Here is an 18,653-nt window from a genome sequence, read left to right as displayed (position 1 = left end):
TTAGTAAGCTAGGTTCAGAGATCACACAACTCTGTAATTTAGTTTGATTTGCTTTAATTAAATTTGAATCCAGTCATTATATTTTGTTAATTACTTTTATGGATTAATATCACATGTGTTCTAGGCCACAATTACTTGCTTAGTGAATCATGAGTAGAACACAACAGTGGCTTAATAAGGTATGCTAATTCAATTTCAACTTTATCCTTTTATGTCATGGGTATATTTGAGATTTAGGCAAAAACTGTTTTGCAATATTAAAAAGAAAAGAACATAAAAACAACTAACCAAACAACAGTGGTTTAATGGTATGAGGAAATTAGAGGGACATTTAAGCGTAGAGACTCTGTTTACTTTACACAATCACTTCCAAAACTTTGCTCCCTCACAGTAGGGAAATGTCATGATATCCCCTGATATTTTCTTTGTTGCTCTGTTTCTATTATTCAAGCTCTACTGTTCTTTAAATAATTGCCTTAAGTTTATTATGGAAAATGAAGTGTCAGGCAGCAACTGCCCCGGCCCCTGCCCCGCCTTGCCCTGCCCTGTGGCAATGGCACCCCTGCCCTGCCTCGCCTTGCCTTGCCTTGCCTCACCCTGCAGGACGAGCCTCCTGCCCACCACCCCACCTGCCATAGATTCCCTGGATCTCCCCCGGCCCTCACAGGCATCCTTCCCATGAGGTGATGATGCCCACCTTGGCCACACCCACTCAGTCTTCCATAATCACCACAGCCACACCCACCAGTGGGCCACGCCCACCTGGCACCCGGCAATAAATAAGTGGGTTTTGGGTTGCAGTTTGGGCACTCGGTCTCTAAAAGATTCACCATCACTGGGTTAGATGATTAAAGTAGCAGGCTAGAAACTGGGAGAGCATGAATTCTAGTTCCACTTTAGACATAAAGCCAGCTGTGTGACCTTAGGTCAGTAACACTCCCTGCATCTTGGGAGGAAGCAATGACAAACTGCATCTGAAATCTTGCCTTTATATTAATTATATAATTATATATATTATATTAGTTAGTAGTAAAATTAAATGCTAGTTTCTAATATTTTTTCACTTCTGCCATGGAGCTATGTTTCTAATGTCTCTGCAGATTCCATTCTTACTTACTTACCTGGGTGTAGGTACATTGCGTTCAGAAACAGGTGTCCAAAATGAAGTTTGAGTAGTTTTTTCTTTGAAACTCCCAGTAAAAGCCTTATCTATGTCCTCAATATCAAAAGCACAGAGAGCAGAGCTAAGGACACTGCAATGTGACATTTCCAAAAATAGTTAATTATCTTATAAGGTACATCCATACCTTTGGAAAAAAACATTTTAAATAACAATCTCTCTGTCACTAGGCTCAAAGTTTAGCCCTCTCCCCTGGTAGTAGCAAATAATGAACTGCTACTTTCATGACAGCTATCTGAAATTTTATTTCAATACCGATAGGTCTTTGCCTGTCTCTCTCTCTCTCTCTCTCTCTCTCTCTCTCTCTCTCTCTCTCTCTCTCTCTCTCTCTCTCTCTCTCTCTCTCTCTCTCTCTCTCTCTCTCTCTCACACACACACACACACACACACAAATGCCTGGATAACATTTAGGTGGGAACCATCAAGTAATTCACAGCTGTAATCTAGACATTTTAGAAGAAAGCAATGATAGCCTAATTGTTTTCAAGAAAGCTACATGTACCTAGAAAAGGCTTAGGAATTCTGTTTAATTCAAACATTTTATCTAAGATTAGGCAATTTATACTTCATACAAGTGACAAAAATCATTCAAAGGCAGATCCTACCTTTCTACTTTCAACAATTGGTTCTAAAAATCAAAATGATTTTAAAGATCTCTAGATCTACCTGAAATACATTTCTTTTAAAATGGATATTTTCATAAATTATTAAATGTAATATAATTAATAATCCAATCATTTATTTAATTAATTAAATTATTACATGCAAAAATAATATTAGTGGATTTAATAATCCACTAAGATTATTTTCTGTATGTAAATTCACAGCAAAAACTGTTTTGCAATATTAAAAAGAAAAGAACATAAAAACAACTAACCAGACAACAGTGTTTTAATGGTATGAGGAAATTAGAGAGACATTTAAGTGTAGAAACTCTGTTTACTTTACACAATCACTTCCACAACTTTGCTCCCTCATAGTAAGGAAATGTCATGATATCCCCTGATATTTTCTTTGTTGCACTGTTTCTATTATTCAAGCTCTACTGTTCTTTAAATAATTGCCTTAAGTTTATTATGGAAAATGAAGTTCAAACGCATCAAACACCATATCTTAGAATATTATATTTGAGAGACTACCATTAGTATAAATACAACTTTGGAAACACAACTATAATTATAAAGCTTTGGCTACTGAACACTCTGTGGTTTCAGTGGAAAGAAGGTGACAATGAATTAGTCCAAAGATCAATAGAGTTCATTTTCACTAGTTGAAAAGCAGTCATTCCAAACTTAGATCACCACTTACACAATGTGAAACTCTGGTTTGCTCTTAGATCTACATATATCATCATAGCATGAGCATATGTGCCCAGCTCTCTGATGCATGATTCTGCTTAATTATTTTTTATTTTCCAGTTGAGGAATCTATGTTCAATTGAGGAAACTATAAAGAATTAATATAAGGTTTTAAATACAATCTAAAACAGAAAAACAAAACAATCTTATTGAGGTTGAAGCTCGTCATGAAGAATGATCCCTTGAAATTATTGCTATAGGCTATCAACCCACATATGTTATGCCTGAATACAGTGTTTATTAAATGCTAATATGAGATATTACATATGTATCATGCCTTAAGAATTATATTCCATTTATTTCATTATTAAGCATTGTCACTATATTACCTAGTTGGATTAGTAGAGTAGATTGCAAAAATTACATTCCGACCATAAACTGGTGTAATATCTGAAACTGCTTTAAGATGGTAACTTGAGCCACCAGGAATTGCACAGGTCAGTCTTGCTTTCAGGAAAGAAGTCCATTCATTCTCTGGAAATTCTGGATTTCCACCAATATCATTCTTACAAACTCGAGCTACTCTGGATATAATTACCTATAGAGGAGAAAGATTATAAAGGTAATAAGATGATAAATAAATAAAGTTGTAATAAGCAACAGCTTATACAATTTCCATTTTTTAGGAAAAGAAAGAATGATAAAACATGTGAAAATGATTAAAATGGATCTTAAGTTTCCTAGGATATATTTATGAAGATGGTAAAATGCTACATTCTTACCACTCTTTCACATGAGAGCAAAATTCATTTCTAAACACAATAACTACAATGTTGCAAGAACAGAGCTAACTTTGGAATCCATGAAAATTTTTCAGGCTTTTACCTTTTCCATATGTTCATATTCTACAGAGACTTCCCGAAAGAAGAAATAGACATAGTTGCCATAATCAAACCCATGAACAAAGGAAGGTTCTGCAAATAAGCCAGGATGTTTGTGTCAAGATACATAACACTGAAACATCAAGTTTAGCAAAACTGAAAATGACACAATATAGTAGAAAATTGTACAAAGTTTACAAAGAATTATTTTTCATTAAGAACTTGGAAATCTTGCTTTATTCTTAATTATCAGTGTCATATTTGTGATTTTAATATGTTAGTGAATAATTATCTACAGCAATTAGGTAAGTATCTTGGTGTCAATGCTGCTAATATTGAATATTATTGCTTTGACAAGATATGCAAAACTGTCTGGTATTTTTAGAGTTAATTCAGATGATGATGGGGCGGAGAAACTGTCTGGTATTTTTAGAGTTAATTCAGATGATGATGGGGCGGAGAAAGATAAGGACTGCGCGTGGGAAGGCAACGGAAGTAAATCTTTGTCCTCCAGGTTGATTGGAAAATGTGAATGATGACTGCAAAAAGGGGGAGGGGAATAGCCTGGAATGTTATGTGCAAAGGAAGGGAAATTCAGATCTTGGTATCCATCCATGTAGTGCCGACACTCTGTTACACTGTAATAAAGGCTTTTTAGGATAAAAAATGCCTGGAAGTTCTTTGAAGTGTTTCATTAGTCGGAACCTTGACAACATGCCAAGATGAACAAACTTCTCAAACCGTTTAGGGGTCCCGAGCCCCAGTTGCTGTTCCTAAAAAAAAAAAAAAAAAGGAATAAGCTGACGAAGATTTGGGGAAGATCTCATTATGGAAGAAGAAAGATTGCCTGAGGCCAGCACCCCGGCAGCAGCAGCTTCCCCAGGGGGAGGAGCGACACCCGGCAAGCTGGGGGAGAAAGAACTTTGGCAGATCTCCCAGCTAGGAGCAAAGACTTGAAAAGCAGAATGGTGGAGAGCTAACGAATCGCTTGCCACTCAGGTTTTGGGTGAGTCACTGGAAAGATTTCAAAACCCAGAGGTGAAAAGCAGAAATCAATTCCTGCAGAGAGGAGCCTACAGCCCTTCCATTGCAGATCAGAAAGCTTTCAGATCCTGTCTTCCCCTGCAAGGGACTCCAACCCTGAAGAGAGAGGGAATCCCAGTCTGAGCTGGGATGGGGAGATTGGGTTCCCCAGCAGGCAGTTGGTCAGCGACCTCTGATCTTGCCACAACTAATAGAAGCCTTGCAACAGCTTGGGATGGTGCAGAAGCCAGAGATCAGCAGCTGGTGGGAGAATAACCACAGCAAGGAGATTGGCCACAGCCCCTGAAAGTGCAACCCCTAAGCATAAATCTGTAGCCAGGATGGGGCCAGCAGCAACAGCCACAGTGGGGACCCCAACAGCCTATAATTACACCACTTTTCAGATCAACCTTCGATGGGGACCCAGAGAAGCTGATTTTTTTCCTCAACCAAGTACGCTCTCATTTGAATTGCTGGGCCTATCTCTACCCAGACCCAGGGGCCATGGTCAATGTGATTGCATCCAGCCTACAGGGAGAAGAATCCGAATGGCTGAACAATTTATATAATGAGCAAGCCCCAGAATTGGAGGACCCCCACCTCTTCTTCCTAGGGCTGAGAGAAAGAGTTGAGGAGCCATCTCTTGACCTAAAGGCAAGAGAACAAATCCACAAAATAAAACAAGCCGGCAGGCCTGCCCTAGAGTACGTGCGAGAATTTTGCAAGTTAGCAGGTCGAATAGAGGGGTGGCCAGAGCAATCCCTAATCTATCACTTCATAGAGGGATTAACGATCACCTCTCTCAGGCCTGCATCTATTGAGCAGTACCTGACCAGTTGCAAGAATGGTACCAGGCAGCAGTGAAGCTAGACATTCAGCTCGCCCGCTATAAGAAGCTTCCCCCACCTGAATCCGAGCAGCAGCCAGAGCAACCTGAACAGCCATCACCCCCCACAAAAATCTCCAACTACTGCGATGGCTGAGAGACCCAAGCCACCTGCAGGCCCATCAATTAAGTGTTTCTGGTGTGGACAGGAGGGACATCGAGCAGCAAACTGTCCAGTCCCCTACTCCTGACTACAGAGCAGACTTAAACCAACGGCGGGAAGGAAACCTGCCTAGCGGCTGACGAGAGAGAGATCCAACTGGGTCATGCAGGAACCTGTTGCCCAGATTACACCCCTCACACAGGAGGATACCAAGACTCCTGGTGGACCTGCTCCTGCTCTACCCTCCTTTGACAGCGATGATGAAGGAGAGAATGACCCAATGGTGAGTCAACACGTCTTGCATTTTTCACTGGCTGCCAAACTTATAATCCCTAAGTCTGGGGCACAAATGGACTTAAATGTGCTAGTCGATTCTGGATGCACCCGCTGCATTATTAGTCTGCCATTTGCCATGAAAATGGGCATACGGGCAAAACAGCTCTCCAAACCTGTGAGGTTTGAGCAAGCTGATGGCTCTCTGATGGGAGGGACTCTTGTCACACAATTAACTGAGCTCTTACACCTAGAAATAAGTGCACACTGGGATTTTATTCACTTCCTAGTGGCTCCAAAAATGACTGAGACTGTAATCCTAGGGCTAGCCTGGTTGGACAAATGGAAGCCGTTTATCTGGTGGGAGAAAGGAATGAGAACTGTGAGACTACCTATATGGCCTAAACCTCCCACTGATTCAACTGACGTTGCGGAACACCTTAGGCCACCCAATGAGTGAGTGCACATGGCTGCCCCACCGCCACCAGGCGAACCACTCATCCCCAACGAATATAGAGACCTGGACGGAGGCATTTAGTGAAAAAGAATGCGATGCCCTGCCCCCTCATAGACCTAATGACTGCTCTATCGAACTGGTGCCAGGAGCCAAACTCCCACACCCAAAAATGTATGCTATGTCCCCCCTCGAAATGGAGGAGATGCAGTAATACATCAACAAAAACCTAGCGAGGGGGTTCATTGAACGAGTCAAATCTACCGTGGGAGCCTCGGTGTTGTTCAAATAAAAAAAAGATAGGTATCTTCATCTCTGCATAGACTATAAGAGTCTCAATGCTGTGAGTGTGGAAAACAAATACCCCATCCCCCTCCTAAAGGACTTATTAACCCATCTGGCTAAGGGGAGTGTCTTCACTAAATTAGACCTGAGAGAGGTATATTACTGAGTGAGAATAAAGGAGGGGGACGAGTGGAAAACTGCCTTCAACTGCCCCATGGGGAGCTATCAATTCAAAGTCATGCCATTTGGACTACAGGGGCCCCCAGCCGTATTCATGCAGTTGATTTCTACATGATCACTTGTACAAAGGGGTTCTGGTGTATCTTGATGATATACTGATATACAGCACGAACATGACTGATCACATAAAGCTGGTGAGAGAGGTGTTAAAGAAACTATTGAATGCCAAGCTTTATGCCAAATTGTTGAAATGTGAATTTCACCAGACTCGATTAGATTATCTTGGCTACAGAATTTTCAATGAGGGCATTGAAATGGATCCAGCCAAGGTGAAAGCTATAATCGAATGGCAGCCCCCAAAAACTTGCAGACATCTCCAGAGCTTTCTAGGTTTTGCCAACTTCTATTGTCAATTCATCCCCTCTTTTGCCGAGATTGCCCTACCCCTTACAGAACTACTCAAAACAGGCAAAAGAGGAGGGAAGCCGTGACCAGGCCAACCACTAGCATGGACGATGGGCTGTCAAACAGTTTTTGAGAATTTAAAGAGACTATTTGCTGCTGAACCGATCCTAAAGCACCCCTGCCCAGGGCAGCCCTTTGTAATTCAAGCCGATGCAAGCTATGTGGCAGTTGGAGCTATATTACTGCAAAAGTACAAAAGTGGGGTCCTGCAACCCTGCGCCTACACCTCTAAAAAATTTACTGAAAGTGAGCGGAGATGGGCAATCTGGGAGAAAGAGGCCTTTGTGATTAGGTGGGGGCTGTTGAACTGGTGAAACTATCTAGAAGGGAGCAAAGTGCCTTTTGGAGTATGGACAGATCACAAAAATCTAGAGGCACTGAAAACTCTCCGCAAATTATCTCCAAAGCAAGTATGGTGGTCACAGTACTTTAACCATTTCAACTTCACTCTAAAGTACATACCGGGAAGAAAAAACTTTCTAGCTGATGCACTATCAAGATTGCCCCAGTACAAAAGTGAACGCGAAGAGGTTAATGAGGCAATTATCTCCAGTCCACAAACTGCCACTCAACTCACGCCCTGCAGAGTCCCTAATCCTGATGACCCTGGGGTAAAGAAAATAAAAAAGAGCTCTTCACCGATCAAAGGTTCAAAGATAATCAAACCTCCCTAACATGCAGAGATGGCCTGGCTTACAAAGGGGGGAAACTATATTTGCCTGAAGCTCTCCATCTTAATGCTCTCAAACACAGCCATGATGTAAAACAGGCTGGACACTTTGGATATTTAAAAACTCTACACCTCACCCGCTGGCAATTTTGGTGGCCTGGGCTGAAACAGAATGTGGAAAACTATGTAAAGAGTTGTACCATATGTGCCACAATGAAAAGCATCCCAGAGAAAACCCACGGGTTACTGCAACCGGTGCAGACCCTTCTCAACCCTGGGAAGAAATATCTATGGACTTTATAGTAGACGTACCTGAAAGTAGAGGAAATACTGTCATCTGCACTGTGATAGACCTGTTCTCGAAGCAGGCTCATTTCATCACCTGCAAAGGACTCCCATTTGCCCAACGACTGACCAAACTGTTCCTGAAACATATCTAATTATACCCCTAAGTGTATAATTTTGGACAGGGGTGTGCAGTTCACAGCGAAATTTTGGAGTTTTCTTAAATTAATTGGATCATCTCAAGGCTTATCATCTGCTTTTCATCCAGCCACCAATGGGGCTGCAGAATCTGCTAACAAAATGGTAGAACAATATCTCAGATGCTACGTCTCCTACCAACAGACAAACTGGACTGACCTCCTGCCTTTTGCTGAAGTGACTTACAATAATTCTGTGCACAGCAGCACCAGTTATACACCTTTCAGAGTGGCCATAGGAAAAGAGTTCAGCCCAATACCTGAATACCCTCAGGTGCCCTCCACTTCTCACACACTTGACCAATGGGTGAGGGGGTGAGAAGAAGTTTGGAGAAACACGAAAACTGCTTTAAAAAAGACTTTTGAAACCTATAAAAAGCAGGCTGATAAAAAGAGGGCTCCACAGAGAGCATTCCAAGTTGGGGAAAAGGTTTATCTGTCAACTAAATATTTACGCCTCAAATTGCCCAGCAAGAAATTGGGACCAAAATTCTTGGGACCTTTCCCCATCGTAAGGATCATCAACCCCGTCATAGTAGAATTGAAACTCCCTAGGCTTTTAGGGAGGATTCACCCTGTCTTCCATTGCAGCTTTTTAAAACCTTGTCAAGGTTCCATCTTAAGACCTCCCCCTAAGGAGGCACCCAGGCCCCTCATAGCTGCGGGACACACCCACTATGAAGTGAAACATATTCTTGAGTCTAAAATTTTTAAAGGGAAATTGCAGTACCTAGTACAACAGGTCTGAAGCCACCTGGGTGAAATCTAGTGAGGTGAAAGCTGACAGACTCATCAAAAGGTTTCATGCAAAATACCCCAACAAACCAAGGGATAATCCCTGACATATGTTTTTGTTCACATACAGGACCTATCCTTTTTGTAAGGGGGGGATGGATGTGAACGCTGCTAATATTGGATATTATTGCTTTGACAAGATATGCAGAACTGACTGGTATTTTTAGAGTTAATTCAGATGATGGCGGGGGGAGAAAGATAAGGACTGCACGCGGGAAGGGAACAGAAGTGAATCTTTGCCCTCCAGGTTGATTGGAAAATGTGAATGATGACTGCAAAAAGAGGGCGGGGAATAGCCTGGAATGTTATGTGCAAAGGAAGGGAAATTCAGATCTTGGTATCCATCCATGTAGTACCAACACTCTGTTACACTGTAATAAAGGCTTTCTAGGATAAACAATGCCTGGAAGTTCTTTGAAGTGTTTCATTAGTCGGAACCTTGACAACATGCCAAGATGAACAAACTTCTCAAACCATTTAGGGGTCCCGAGCCCCAGTTGCTGTTCCTAAAACAAATAATATTTCTAAACATAAAATATTGTTATGGTAAGCCTTCCATATGTATGTATGTGTTGAATATATATCTATTCCTTAGATTTATATACATTTATAAACTCATATTCCCAATACTGGAATATCTATTAAGTACCTTCTATAACACAATCCCTGTGAACTTTCAGTAATTTGCCTAAGACTGGAAGAAAAATTAGCGTGTGACTTTAACAGTCCTGGTTTATGATTATTTTTGAATCAGAGTATTGTATCACCAACATCAGGATCAGAATTAAGGAATTTAGGGTGATTTATATTAAACTAGCTGTCAGCTGCTTCTTCCCAGAAAGCTTTTTTTAAATTTAATAATTTATAAGTTCTTTTATCTAAGATTTCCTCTATTAATAGTAAAATTATCATCCAAATTAGCAATTGAATGCTAAGTTAGATAATCATATATGGTCTGTCAGAACTTCAAGAGTCTCATTAAAATTATTGCACTTTCTTTACCAACCTTTCAACCATTTTGAATTATATATAGCTGTCCTCAGGTGTGGTTGGTCTCCAAGACTCCGGTAAATGAGTTGATCTAATCCTCTGATGCCTACTGCTGTGGCAGAATATAGACTGCCATCTTTGGAGTGGGGAAAGAAAAGAAAAAAATAATACAATTAAATTTTATCATACATGAATGAAATGATTTGTTGTAAAACTATTTTTGTCTATCTTTTGAGATTCTGGATTTAATAATTTAAGATCATAAGCTGGTTCTTTTTGCATCTGGAAACTTACCTGAAGTGTGGCCCCTTTAAAGACAGTCTTTATGATTTCTGCTCACTTATATCAGACATGTCAAACACAAGGCCCAGGGGCTGGATGTGGCCCGTGAAGTGGTTTCATGTGGCCCACGAAGCCATCCTGGAAACAGTGAGGGAATGGCCCCTGCTGCCTTGGCCCTGGCCCAGGCCGGGAGGGAGCCAATGTACAATTTTGTGGTGGCCATCTATGGTGAAACACATTCAGTCTTAGCTCCACAAGGCCATCTGGAAACAGCAAGGAACCAGCCCTTGCCATGTCGCCCCCCCCCCCCCGGGTGCATGATGAGGAGGAGTCACTCTTTGTGAGGAATGAAGAAATGCACCATCGCCTGGAAGTGGCCAGCAAATGGCCCTGGCCTACTTCACATATCCAGATTGATGGGCTCTGGGGGAGGGGTTTTGGCAGGCAGTGGGATGCTCTTCTCACAGCACCGAGAGGCTTAGCCGGGTGGCACAAATCTGATGAGAAGTGCAGTGCTACCTAGCCCTCAGCCTGCCCAGTTTCAGCAGGCAGCAAGGTGCAAAGCTAGCGAGCTTTGCACCGCCCGGCTTAACCTCTCGGCACTGTGAGGAGAGTGCCCCACTGCCTGCCGAGACTGGGCAGGCTGGGGGCTGGGCAGCATTGCGCAGGTAATGACTCTCACACTGCTCATGGCATCCCCTCCCCCAGAACCCACCAAGCCAGATATGTGAAGTAGGTGAGGGCCATGTGCTGGCCACTTCCAGGCGATGGTGCATTTCTTCATTCCTCACGAAGGGTAATACCTCCCCAGCTGCGTTTCTTGCCTGTTTTTCTCCCTCACTAATTTCAAATATTTTCCCACCACTCTATACTTAGGAAGGAAGAAAAGAAAGAAAGGAGAGGGAGGGTCTGAGGGAAGTCCTGCCTTAGTCCTGTCCTGCTGTCCTTTCACCATCCCCTTGTCCCCTCCTCCTGGCCTATCCTGGGGGTCTCCCATCCTATTGCTAAGGAAGCTTTGGATACAACGCTGGGTATCCTCCCATTGAGAGGGAATGGGCCTCCCTCTGACTTTGCCCTGGTACCCATCATGAACAACCTGGCTAAGGAGAGCAAACCCAGCAGCAGCAGCCTTGAGGAGGTAAGTGCTGGGCACCCCCTTGGGGAAGTGGGGCTGGGCTTGGTGCTGCGGGTACTCGAGGGCCAGGCTGGGAGTTTGATCTCTGCTGCCCACTACTCCGGGCAGCCCACACCACCATCCAGCCCCCCCCCACATGGCCTGAGAGGAACAGTGAGGCTCCTCCAGTGGACCATGTCTTGGCACTTGTCCTGGTCCCACCCCTTCTGCCAGAGACCCTCAGATCTGTCCCACTCCTGCCCAGACCCCCACAGGCACCATTGATGTGAACGATGTAGAGCTGGCAATGCCCACCCAGTAGGCCACACCCACTCCATCCATGCCCACCCAGAAGACCACACCCACCCTGGTCACACCCACCCAGCCCCCGAAGGCAACCACAATGCTGATGTGGCCCTCAATGAAATTGAGTTTGACATCCCTGACTTATATCAACTAAATTTGATTCCATTTTTGTTTAGGTAATAACAATAATAAAAGTACAAATGGAAGAAAATTTTTCAAATAAAAACAGGCAAATACTTATTCACTCACCAAAAAAAAGGTAGCAAGAAAGATCATGACCAATTCAAGAGTGGATTTGGATGCCCATTTAGAGATTGTTTGATAATTAAGATAGTTGTACTCTAGATAGTCTAATGTTTTATTATATTTTATTTTATTTCAGCATCCATTTTAGTTCTTGTAATCAATGGAAGACTTTTACATGAAAACTATTATCTTGCTGTCCAAAAACCTGCACTTATTCCCAAATAAAATATTTAATATCTAATCAGGGCTAGTTTTTCATGTAACTATGATGAGGGATATATATATGATCAAGAGTTTGATTTATTTGACTTCCAGAAAAGAAATGACAGACTGATGGCTTCAAGGAAAGAAAGTTTTAAAAAAAAACAAAAAAAACACACCAAGTTTCAGAATATTATTTAAATGTATTAAAGACCGAGATTGTTAGAAGTAAAAAGAAGTTGGTTTATCTGATCAAGGTTAACATAGATAAGTTGTCATCTCTAGTTAATAAACTTTTGACATCAGGACCAAAATGAAAAGGCTTTCAGGATTTATTTATAAATAAGAAATGGAAAATGGGAAGAGAAGTTATTGCATTTTAAGAGAAAATGATAAAGTACTAAAATTGCTTATGTTTGTGATGAAGGGGAAAGTAATTATTTATATATTTTTTCCTTTACTATATTCTAACTTTGGTGTCTTTGGTACTCTTCTGAATGTAGTTATTTTCTTGAAGAGATTTGGGTTTGCTCTCACTTTATATATTAGTGGCTTCCCCTGTCAGTGTTGATGGAAGTGGTCATGTGGTTCCTTGATTGGACTGTTGTTTGCTTTTAGCTTGTTTATCTGAATTGATAGGGATATTTTTTGATTCTTTATTGTTAGTCTAATACTAATCTTGGTGTTAGTATCTACCTATCTGGGTGTTCATTGCTGATGAGGAGGTTTTTGGTCTTTTCCTTTTTGGCTTTTTGATTTTCTCTTTTGAATGATATGTAGAAGTTGCTTGTCTTTATGTTTCTGTTGGTGGCTGATTTGTCTGCGTGCCATGTTTACAGCAATTCTCTAACATGTTTCGGCTTTGTTTGGTTAATGATGTTCACAATTTCCCAGTGGTTAAGATGTCACGTTAAGAAGTTTTCATCCTATTTTTCAAATGCTAGCTGGGATTCACAGATGTGATCTGCAAGTCTTCTGTTTATTGGTCTTACATAGTGGCTGTTGCAATCGCTACATTTCATGTTGTAGATGATTCCTGTTTTGTTTTGTTTTTTCTTCTGGGACTATTTGGTCTTTTGATTTACTTAGGATGTTTTGGAGGGCTTTAGTTGGTTTATATGCTACAGTGATACCATGTAGCTCTAATAGTCTGTTGGTGGTTTCTGAGATGTTTTTGATGTATGGCAGTATTATTCTTTTTAGGGCTTTTGTTGGTTGTGCTGTATTGGCTTGAATGGTTAGGCACTTTTTGATGACATGGCATGATATCCATTGTGTTGGAAATGTTGCATAGACAATCTGTTTCCTTTTTCTAATGTTCAGGGTTGCTGCAGTGTGTTTTTGCTCTTCTAAATATATTCTTACACAGCTTGTCTTGTGGGAGATTGGGTTGTTACTTTGGTGGTGGAGTCCTTGGTTGGTGTGGGTAGTTTTTGATATTTTCTAATTTGCCATCACTGTCTCTGCTGATGAGGATATCCATAAAAGGTTGTGTGATTTTTTCTTACCAGTAAATTTTATTCCTTTGAAGATGTTGGTGGTTTCATGTGTGCCCTCTAGTTGGTCCTTTTTTATTATGAGAAAGGTGTCCTCTACATACTAAACTGATACTTTGGGTTGGATGCATGGGAATGGTATAGGTTCCAGGTTTTTTTTCCTGCACCTTCTGTTTTTTTATTCTGTTCTTTGTAGTTTGTATTAGTTTTTATTGTTGTAACTGTAATTTTTAATAAAATCACTTTAAAAAGAGATGATTAGTTTATTTATTGATATCACTCTAATTGTATCAGCAATTACAAAGCTGAGAAGAGTAGTGGAGAAGCTGGAAGAAGAGGATTAATAAGTGGATACTTATCAGAGCATAACATAACATACCTATGACATATGGGAGAGTGGTTTGCTTTATCTGAAGGGGGAGGGAAATTACACTGTCCTCTTCAACATATTCTCTTTAGCAACTTAATAACTTTTAAGTAGGTTAAGTTTTGACTTGCCCCATTTTTGGAATGGGAGCATAACCTACTATATACAAAAATCAAATGTATTATTTACAAAGTTAATATCATAACATCCATCTTTTTATTTACTCTTAACATACCAGAAAATAATGCAATATTTGATTCATCTTGATCCAAGGGGCACTTCCCCCTTCCATCAATAGTTCCCAGAGGTTCAAGATTTTCTACCTGAAAAGAATAACAAATAAATGGAATAACCCAATCTAATAAGATCAAAGATGTTGGTCATAGAAAGTTACATAGTTGGTTTAGTATTCTTTTCCTTCTGCTGAGGGAAAAAGTGATTTTTGGTAGTCTCCTCTGTCTCTTAGAAATCAGAGCAGTTGCATTCAGGAGACCTATTAAATTTTAAAGACTCTTTAAAAAGGCTTAAAATTCTCCTCCTTCAGGAATGGCCACCTCCACTTGAAATAAAGGAATGTGTTTCACTTGAACAACTTAATTAATTATGAAGGCCATTTTCTTCTCATTACAGCATTATAGGGAGGCAGGTAGAGAACATCAGTGCTCCAGTCTGTTTTTTGTTCAGAAAATTAATTTAATTTAAATTAACTTAAATATGAGAGATTCATTGAGATTTGTCCTTCAGATTTGCATCTCATAATTCATTTGGCCTGGATTAAACCACCATTCAAATAAAATCTCATACCTTATAATTCCTGCAGGAAGGCTTAAAGGCATTTGTCCCACAAACAAATATTATATCATCATTTCTTTTGATGAGAACTTTAATAAAATTACGACATTCTGTCTGGGATAGGAGGAGGGAGAATAAAAATAAAATATGATTTTTCTTTAAGTAAAATGTTCTTAACAAAATTTAAAGAAACAAGATTATAATGATTGCCATAAAGTAGCTATTCTATAGTTTAAAAACATTTTTTTCAAAAAAAAAAAACATATCAGGGAATCACGTATTATGAGAAAGACTGCTTTCCTCTTTTCCCCTCTACTTGAAATGTTGAGAGGCATATCCTATCTCTGTCCAGAATGAATAGAGTAAATATTTTAAGTTCTCCCTCTCTCTCCTTCCTTCCCTCTCACCCTCCAAAAAGTAAAGCAAGATTGGGTAGATAAATGTTTTAGGCTACTGAACATATCATTGAGGGTAATCTTATTAAACAGCAGCCACAGGAAGGTTATCTGATCAGATCATGACTATCAGGCTGGACTGGACTAGTGAGATTGTACTTGCCAAAAACTTGTCTTCCTGGTATAATAACCCAATATTTCCTTAATTTCCAATTTCTTTCCAATGTGTAAAGATAAAGAACACTGTCTCTGAAAACGTGACATTTAATTTATTGCGAAATGTATTAGAACATGAAGTAAATGTGAAAATCAGATCATAATTAAGGATATTAACCCTCAACAAGTAAGTCAATTTGTACTAGAATTTTCCAATGTCCTATGTAATTAATGTTATGTCTTGATAAAACTCAGAGGAGAACAAATATTTAAAGATATAATTATTATCATACAAGAAATATATTTGCATATAGATCATCCAGAAAAACAGTAATAAATAGAAGCCATTATCACAGGGTGGCTGGACCAAACTGATTTTAAAAAAAAACTAACCACAATGCAATTCTAAAGTAAAGGTAAAGGTTTCCTTGTCAGTGCTCATCTCCATGTTTTGGCTGAGGGAGTCAGAGTTGTCTGAAGACATTTCCATGGTCATGTGGCCAGCATGGCTATATGCCAAAGGTGCACAGAACATTTTCCCACCAAAGTCGTAACTATTAATCTCCTTTCATATGCATATTTTCAAACTGCTAGGTGGACAGGATTACATTGTAACTCTATGATACATTGCAACTCTAGAAAAACTGAAAACTGCCTACCTCTTTTTTCCCTAATATTTTGCATTGTTCTACATCTTCATCAGTAGGTTCCCATATCAATTTCTATAAGGATAAAGAAAAAAATATCTATAAAAATTGATTATAGTATACAATGTGTATTGGATCTCATATTAGCAATTAACATGATTAACAGAAATACACTTCAAGAAGAAAAGTTCCCAAGCTCCCTGCTTAACTGTGCTTGGTGGTTATAGTCAAAACTTAGGAGCTCATAATAAAATGTGCTTTAAGGATTACAGATGTCCAAAATAAGAAAAAAAAAGAAAAGAAAAATCCTCGTTTATAATTTAGAAAGCCAAATTACAGAAGAAACCTCTGATTGAGATCTCTTTGGGCAAAACTATCAAGGGTTGGAAATTGGAGATTCAAGCATACTCAGAGAGAAGTCTTCTGAATTTACTGAAGGGCTACCAATTAAATGCAAGTAAAATTGAAGCCACAGTTTTTTAATTAATCAATATAAAGATTTGCTTAACATAGCATCAGTGAGGAAAAAGAAAAGGCATATTAAATTATATTTCCTCTTGCTTAAAATTCCAGCTGTCCTGGCACTGCTTCCAAGTAATACTGTATATATACCATTTTTGTCCATAGTCCTGTAGATGTTATATCATCAAGACTTCTCCCATCTAATGGTTCCTCACATTTTAAGCTGTTCATTAGATAGAATGATACATACTTTAGTCGAAACAATGTTTTCTTCCTGTGATGCATCCAAGTCAATACCAAAAACCTGGTCCCTACAAATAAAATAAATGCTTATTTATGTTTGATATTCCAGATATTAGTGAGTATCCTTTCTTCCTCACAGACTTTTCAATTTATATCACTTTGACAGATAGGTCAGTTCTGTGACTGTTAACTCAAAGATTCCTACATATAGAATAGTGATATATCATGTCTGTTGATTTGAGAACTAAGTTTAGTATTACCCCTTCCATATTATCTGATACTTATGGCTTTCATCTTTTGTTGGCTGGAATGTTTTCTATGTCTCATGACATGCTTAATTTGCTTATTTGTTTGCTTAGTTTATTTAATTAGTTTTCATCTCAATTTCATTCAAGAACTCAAGATGGTATGAATAGCCATCCCTCCTCCTATTTTTCCACATTGTTAAGTAGGCTCTGATTGTCTGATTGTCACAAAGTTGCTAAGTGTGCTTCCATGCTGAGGATGGGCTAGAATTCTGACTTTCTGCTCCAGCACTCTTATCACCTGGGTAATGCCAGATTCTGCCACAATAGTGAGTAGAATCCAAAGTATGTTTCTGCTCCTAATTTAGGAAAGATCCCAACACAAAGCAAATTCACAAACAATCAAAACTCTGTATCAATGAGAAACAAACTTAGAAGAGAAAACTAACCTTGTATGGAATGTCATGTAGTAAAAAAAAGAGGAGAGAGAGAGAGAGAGAGAGAGAGAGAGAGAGAGAGAGAGAGAGAGAGAGAGAGAGAGAGAGAGAGAGAGAGAGAGAGAGAGAGAGAGAGAGAGATGGAAATATATCGATATAAAAGAATGAGAAACCGGCATTCTAGGAAACAAGCCACTAGCTCAAGACTATCATTAATTCTTATAAAAAAAAATTCCTCAAATCTTCCCATAAAAATTCTTAGGATATAAGAAAAGAAGGTGGATAGTAGATACCAATTCCTTGTTTAGAAATGTGCATAGGAAATAGCAGGAATCTTCCTGGAAAATTAAAAGAGTGCTAGAAAGCACCTTTGTCCTCTTGCCTCTGGATATTTTCTGATAGGATGTCTTTACTTAACATAACAGAATTAAAAGGGACTTTGGAGGCATTCTAGCCCAACACCCTTTATCATTCCAGACAGATGCTGTCCAAACTCTTTTTAAAAACCTCCAGTGAGCATGCAGCCACAACTTATGTAGGCAACTCGTTCCACTGTCAGGAAATTTCTTCTTAGCAGTAGGTTGGATCACTCTTTAATAAATTTCCACTTGTTGCCTTGTCTTGCCCTCATGTGCTTCGGAAATAGGTTGACCCTATCTCCTTTGTGACCCTCCCTCAAATAATGGAAGACTGCTATTATGTCACCACTAGTCCTTCTCTTTGTTAGACTAGACATAGCCAGTTCCTGCAACAATTCATCATATGTTTTAGCCTCCAGCCCTATAAGGCTAGGTGTCACCTAGGTGTCCATTATAATTATATTATAATATCCAATTCATTACTTCATTAGAATTTATTAATTGATTAAATGTATATCTCATGTTTTGTCTCAGAGTTCAAAGCAGCATTAACAATTTTCTCTTCTCTGTAAACTTAGAAATAGTGTCTAGCCAAAATTATCAAAAGTTTTCAAGGCTTAGAGTAGACCTAAACCTGGATTTCCTGATCTAATGTGACCATTTCAGCATTCTGTAAACTTCCTGTATGGCAGTCTTGTGCTCAAAATTTCAATAATGTTTGCCAGCATAAAAGATGTGACTTATCATAGAGGATTGGATCTTTCTTCTCTGTGCATAGCAGGATAACTAAAAGGGCAAAAAAAAAATTGGCTTTGATATGTAGTATTATGAGCTACTCTAAAATTCTCATAGGAAAGGACAATCTGTTGGAATTTTAGTGCTGATTTTTATTTCCTCTCATTTTTCTATGTGAGTAGTAATATCTGTTTCTTGTCCTGAG

The 18,653-nt window shown here is 39.5% G+C and overlaps 1 protein-coding gene across 1 annotated transcript; it reads right to left on the bottom strand.

Moving 5' to 3' along the window:
- Positions 1-2,863: 2,863 nt before the first annotated feature.
- On the bottom strand, positions 2,864-17,383 carry LOC107282335 (semaphorin-6A-like). Its single transcript, XM_015810106.1, has 8 exons — positions 17,367-17,383; positions 16,680-16,740; positions 15,980-16,042; positions 14,782-14,883; positions 14,213-14,300; positions 9,982-10,101; positions 3,364-3,452; positions 2,864-3,076 (listed from the first exon to the last, which is right to left on the bottom strand). The coding sequence occupies exons 1-8, from the start codon at positions 17,381-17,383 to the stop codon at positions 2,864-2,866; spliced, it is 753 nt and encodes a 250-aa protein (XP_015665592.1).
- Between the last annotated feature and the right edge of the window lie 1,270 nt (positions 17,384-18,653).

The sequence above is a fragment of the Protobothrops mucrosquamatus genome, unplaced genomic scaffold, assembly GCF_001527695.2.
Source record: "Protobothrops mucrosquamatus isolate PMUCROS unplaced genomic scaffold, P.Mucros_1.0 scaffold7, whole genome shotgun sequence".
NCBI classification, from domain to species: Eukaryota; Metazoa; Chordata; class Lepidosauria; order Squamata; family Viperidae; genus Protobothrops; species Protobothrops mucrosquamatus.
This window is presented reverse-complemented; position numbering and strand designations above follow the sequence as displayed.

Excerpts from the sequence above, each read along its gene's own strand:
- LOC107282335 (XM_015810106.1), bottom strand. Across the intron at positions 16,043-16,679 it reads AAAACATTGTTTCGACTAAA|AAATTGATATGGGAACCTAC; the intron begins GTATGTATCATT and ends TTATCCTTATAG. Across the intron at positions 10,102-14,212 it reads AAATATTGCATTATTTTCTG|ATGGCAGTCTATATTCTGCC; the intron begins GTATGTTAAGAG and ends CCCACTCCAAAG.